Source organism: Pterocles gutturalis, unplaced genomic scaffold (genome assembly GCF_000699245.1).
Source record: "Pterocles gutturalis isolate BGI_N339 unplaced genomic scaffold, ASM69924v1 scaffold21233, whole genome shotgun sequence".
In the NCBI taxonomy this organism is placed as follows: domain Eukaryota; kingdom Metazoa; phylum Chordata; class Aves; order Pterocliformes; family Pteroclidae; genus Pterocles; species Pterocles gutturalis.
Genome location: NW_010118667.1, coordinates 17,461 through 23,474, shown reverse-complemented (window position 1 = coordinate 23,474; position 6,014 = coordinate 17,461). Strand labels below are relative to the sequence as shown.

At 38.6% G+C, this 6,014-nt stretch overlaps 1 protein-coding gene across 1 annotated transcript in view; it reads right to left on the bottom strand.

Annotated features, from left to right (window-relative positions):
- Window positions 1–1,987: 1,987 nt before the first annotated feature.
- Window positions 1,988–6,014, bottom strand: part of PCGF3 (polycomb group ring finger 3) — a 17,701-nt gene continuing 13,674 nt past the window's right edge. The window contains exons 7-8 of the mRNA XM_010076321.1: window positions 4,283–4,363; window positions 1,988–2,494 (exon numbers count right to left, since the gene is read on the bottom strand). Of these exons, the coding sequence (XP_010074623.1) occupies window positions 2,447–2,494; window positions 4,283–4,363 (129 nt within the window). The 3' untranslated portion in view covers window positions 1,988–2,446. The remainder of the gene's footprint in view (window positions 2,495–4,282; window positions 4,364–6,014) is intronic.

Below are 6,014 nucleotides of genomic sequence, written 5' to 3'. Positions count from 1 at the left end.
GAAAGAGTTTCTGTAGCGAAGATGTTGTGACACGTGATTTAGAAAAATAATGGGGTGGTTTTGTGGTTTTTTTTTTTGTTTTTACTGGTGAGGTTTTATCAGATTAAACGCATTGCAAAAGCAGTTACACACAACTACAAGGAAAAAAAAAAGCAGCTGTAGGTATTAATACTGGCTTGAATGTATGTATCCATATAGGTATAAACAGAGTTTTCAATAGCACCATAACAAATTCAAGGGATTCTAATGATGCTTATAAAATTATAAATATATGTTCTGTACTGTAGATCATTACAGCAAGAGATGGATTTGCAAGGTTTCTGAATTTGCCTGTTCCTATTTTCTCAGTTGCACAAGTATGCAGGAAAGTACTAAAATCCCAATGTACTTTAACAGCACTGCATCAATACCTAGTCATACAAAAAGTTTCTGCAGTACACACATTCTGAGGTAGACAGATCTCACGTATACATACTTGTTTTTATGTATATAGATGTATATATATCTCCTGATTAAGGTGGTTAGTCAGAATGCTGTCTGGTGGCTTTAATTTCATGTCTACAACAGGTGCAGCCAGTGCCTGTATACTCAGGGTGCACAGAGGGTGGACACAGCCCTGTTCATACTCTGAGTGCCTCACTGGCTAGAGCCACTCCCTTATTTACACTAGGACAGTAACAACCATACAAACAGCTCCAAAAAGGCCCAGTATGTTAGTTTGTGTACAAATCCATACCACCTGCACTCACTGTTTCATTAAAAGATTATAAAAATGGTAGACCCATGAACTCATTTGTTCTCTTCTGCCAGTTCAAGCAATGTTAAAGACAGGAAAAAAACCCTAAACACATGTACCTGAGTCTACTAACAGTAAGGTAAGACCAGAGCCAAGTTCAATTCCATTGCTCGTACGCATTCACACACCACACACCACCCAACAAACCCAGCCACCCAGCCCAGATGTGGAGTTCTGCCTAATCCAAACATTGAAATACAGCTATTCTATACCCTCATCTGCAAGAACAGCAGCACTTTTTGGCCTTTTTGTGGCTCTCCTTTCCATCGCCACAGTTCAGTAGGCTCCCTTTCATTCTGTGCTCACATACTGCCAATACTATGGCATAGCCTATTTTTAGTGACTTAACAACTGTGTCAGACAAATACTCTCACAATCATACTACATATGCTATACCGTGTACAGCTTGCAGAAATCACTTTCAACTCCTGTTTTTAAAAAGCCAACTATTTAAAACAGCCTTTCAAACAGTGCAGTGAATCCTGATAGATGCTATTGAGGGTGCATTCTGTAACATATACAGTTATATCTGTGTATAGATCTATGCACACATACAAACATGTATGTGTATTACCTTGCATCCATTAGGGCTGATGCAAGCAAAATTACCAGTTAAGGACAGAAGGTGCTAAAATGATCTTGTCTGACCGTCCCTCTACCCCCTGGCCCCTAGGCAGCTAGAAATTGTGCTAAAGAAAATGCTATGGTTTCATAAGAAAACTGGTAAAGGAAATATAAAGCTGCTTGTAATGATCGGTGAAGTGAAAACTGTGCAATATCACCCAAAGTTGCCAAAGAGCCTCTGTATCAATAGCTAGTGAGAGCAAATTCTCTCTAAATCAGAAACTGATTTCTGCAAGCCACAACTACATAAGGAATGTTTATATTTTAAAAGGTTCACAAATCTAGCACTTTTGAGTATTTGTCATTATGTGGTGCAATTTACGCCACAGCAAAATATCAGGGCACATTAAAATAAACTGAAATTATTTCTATTCATCTTACCAAATCAACATGCATAGGGGAGTATCAAAACTTTACTAATATATAAAGTGAGAGAAAGCAATAACTGGGCAAAAATGGCAAATATTGGTTTCCCAGATTTTCAGAAGTCTTCAATGCAGCATAATAATTTATCACCATTCACTATATCATTAGGTATGTTCAATGCTCTACAGAACAACTTGAATAAAGCAAATGCAATCAGGCATACTATATAAGACAACAACACTTTGTAAAAATATAGTTTTTAAAGATTCAGAATGTGAAAAGCAACTAAATGAAACTTGGTGTCAAAAGCAACATCTCAAAATCATCCCACAACATTCTAACTTATTTTTTTGTAACTGTAAGAGATAAATCAGTCTGAGCTACATGGAACTGTGAAGTGATTTCAGTATCTGTAAACTTAGTGCTGGTAGTGTCTTGTTGAGTTGCGACTTCTTCCTTCCATACAAAAAAAGTATAAATAGTTTCTGTCCAGAAATCTAGGTAACACATCCTTAGAAGAAATATTCAGAAGAACGCTATGAAAGCACTACAGTCTTCCAAAATTCAGCTGGTTTGTGTCATGTGATTAGTGATGCACTAAGAAGGTGCCAGATGATATTCTCTGCAAAATACTCTGTCCAGGAGGACAATAAAGTTCTCTTACAGCAAGTCCATTTTGGGTCTGTAATGTAGCAGTAGAGGTGCTTTCTGCAAGACAGAAATATCAAATAAGTTAAGAAACAAAACCAGAACTAATCTGTTCAGTAGGCAAAACTTTTGTTTCATAAACTAAAGCTGAAATGATCTATCAGAGTAGCGATCTGACCTTCACCAATTCTTCAATTTCACCAAGACAAAGACGATGCATTTTCATCTGTGGAACCCAAACAAGAGATGAATAATCCTTTCCTTTTTATCTCAAAAGCTGATCACCATTAACAGCAGTTGTACTACGTCTGTTTGACTTGGAAAACCCATCCCCAGTAAGAGAGAAATGCAGGTGTCTAGAATGCAGCATAAAAGCACGTGGAATGTCATATTTAACAGCTCACTTGATTCTCTTCTGTGAATGTATCCATTGCTTTTTTATGAATAGGTAAACTTCTAACATACACAAAATCTTGCACCAATGAGTTCCCTGTCTCATGTAACGAATTGCTTCCTCTTGTTTGTTCTGGCCCTACCACCTCCCAGTTTCATTCTAAAGCCCCCACCTCCTTCATTTGAGAAGGCAGTTTACAGTGCCCTTTTCCATGTGACTCACATACTTCCACAATAAAAGTGAATAGTAGACTTGTACAGATGCACATCAATGTGATGCTCTTGTTTGGTTCTCTTCCCCTCTCTGCCCCCCCATAAAAATCTCAAACATTTTCTTTGTATCCTTTTATGTTTACCTACATTGAACTTAAAGTACTCATTAATCACCTGTCACTCAAAACTATAATGGCTAGCTTCAATTCTTTGTCATCAATCTACCTTCACTATTCTAAATAACCACTACGTAGTCAGTGCACTGTTACTGTCACTCAAATCTCTTTCCAGGTCATTCAGGAACATCACACAAAACAGATTCCAGTAGGATTCTACTTGTGACCTCTCCACATTTCAAACTGACCGTTGACTTCAATCCTCCGACTCTTACACAAGTCAATTATTTTTCTCCACAAAGACAGGAAAACACTTCCCTGCTCCCACCTGCACCTCTTCTAGATATGCAGCTGAAGCCATTAAGTAGTTCTACCTCAGTGTACACTGTAAGCTCTGTGTTGCTTGTCCATTGTGAATACTAACTCCTACTTCAAATATCTCCAAATACAGATACACTGGCTCTGTACATGTGACTTGCCTCCTAAGTGTTCAATTTTGCAATTCATTCTTACACCCATTTCACTTGAGTTGCCATTATGAATGTGATAATTAATACTGAGAATGAATGCTCCACTGTTCAGTTTCAAGGAAGTTGTTTAAAGAAACCATAATAAGCAAGTCAAAGATGTACTCAGACATTTTTAACCAGCTTTGTCTATGTCCACCTATTAAATGTTGCTAGACATTTCCTTAACCAAAGCAGAGAAGGATTGCAATTACTGCCTCTCTTTTAGAAGTAAAACAGCCTTCTTGAGCTACAGAAAAGAACTGTGTTAGAAATTTCTGCCTTTTCTGCACCACAATTAACTACGTAGGTTAAAACCAGTTTTACCTGAAATAGATAAAAATAATGCTTTCTTGTGGCTTCCACTTTTGTCAGACTTGACAACAATTTGACAGCTGATGCAGTGTTCCCTTTTCCCTTGCAATTACTACTTAATTCCCCTTTCCTTCACTTTCTTGGAAACAAAATTAACACTGGGTGTTTAAGGATGCTGTATTAGATATTTATTAAAGTATATTTTTATTGAATTTGCAGTTACTGCAGTATAGTTCCAAATTATGCCTACTTTTAAAACACTTTTTTGTCCGCTTCATAATTTACTTGGAACCACTGTGTCATACCTTAAATCTCCATCTAGTAACAACTACAAACTTGAGCGTGTGGTCCTTGCCAAGAATCTCTTCATTGCATAATATGTCCAGCTGACAAAACAAAGATGACAGTTAATTCATTGAGACACAGTATATGAAACAACATATTTCAGATAATACTACAAATATTTGACAAGATATTTTTTTCTCTGGAGACACTGACTTGTTCATCTTGCAGTCACTCTACAGATAAAAACAGTACCAGTACAGAAAAGAGAGTGTCTTTTCTCAACATAAAGTGCTGAAAGACCATGTCTGTGCCCGCCTAGGAAATACTGCATGAACAGGACTTAACTGATTTAGATTCCCAACTCACTTTCCTGAAAGCTTTACATGCTTTTAAAAAGGCCCAATAAAATGGTCAAGGAGACAGAATTCACAAATCACAAAGTCAGCTCTGTTATTTACTATACTAGGAAAAATTTTTACCTAACACGAGCCAGGTAGCCTTCTTCTACAAGGACACACTTTTTTAAAAAAAATTGTCTGCCACCTCCCTCACATACCCTAATTATGGTTTTTTCTGCAGATACTCAATAGCTATTTTTACTTTTCTATCTCAGTGTTGAAAGATCTTATATTAGAAACAGTAAGGATATAAACATAAAAACATGTGGCTCATATGACTACTAATCAGCTGAGCTACAGTAGCTGAACACAAAATAAAAGAGGGAACATGCATGAAAACAGTAAGATCCACCAAGGCGGCTCATATTAACAACGCGTTACCACACAACCCAGAAAGGCCTGAATGTGCATGCAGTCCAGTTACATGGCTTATCTAATTGGCAATAACTCAAACCTGAAACAGCCTATAGCAATCAACCAAGTGTCCACAAGCTTAAATCCTTCTACTATGTACCCATTACTTGGTACTGGTACACAGATTATACCAAAATTTATGTACTCTCTAAGAGGGCAGGGATGACAAAGGAATAAACAGTACTCCTGAAAGCTTATTCCTTCATTATAACTCGAGCAGGTTGTTAAATCACAGACTGGCACAGTGGAATGGAGGGCTTATGCATACACAAAAAAATATTCCCTTTTGAAGAGTCATGGTAGCTATGTTGCTGCTGGGCTACAGCCAGGAGTCAACCACTTCCAAGCCAGCTGAGGACAAGACAGGAGATAGAGTTTTGTTTCAGGAAGACAAGCAGAGTTTGGGGACATACTCCAGCCATAAGACACAGTGTTGGGTTGAAGTGACCAGAAGTCAAAAAAGGAAGAGCAATACAGATGCAAATTGGCGGTTGAAGAGTTTGAGCAGAAAGGTGTTGACACGTTGGACTGGAAAGCAGATTATTTAATTTGAAGGAGAAGCCTTAACGAATGAATGGACAGGCTTGAGAGGTGGGCCAATGCAAACCCCATGAAATTTAACAAGGCCAAGTGCAAGGTCCTGCATGTGGGTCGAGGCAATCCCAAGCACAAATACAGGCTGGGCGGAGAGTGGATAGAGAGCAGCTCTGAGGAGAAGGACTTGGGGGTATTGGTGGATGAGAAGCTCAACATGAGTGTCAGTGTGCGCCTGCAGCCCAGAAAGTGAACCGTGTCCTGGGCTGCATCAAAAGAAGCATTAGCAGCAAGTCGAAGGAGGTGATTCTCCCCCTCTACTCTGCTCTTGTGAGACCCCACCTGGAGTACTGTGTTCAGATGTGGGGCCCCCAACATAAAAAAGACCTGGACCTGTTGGAGAGAG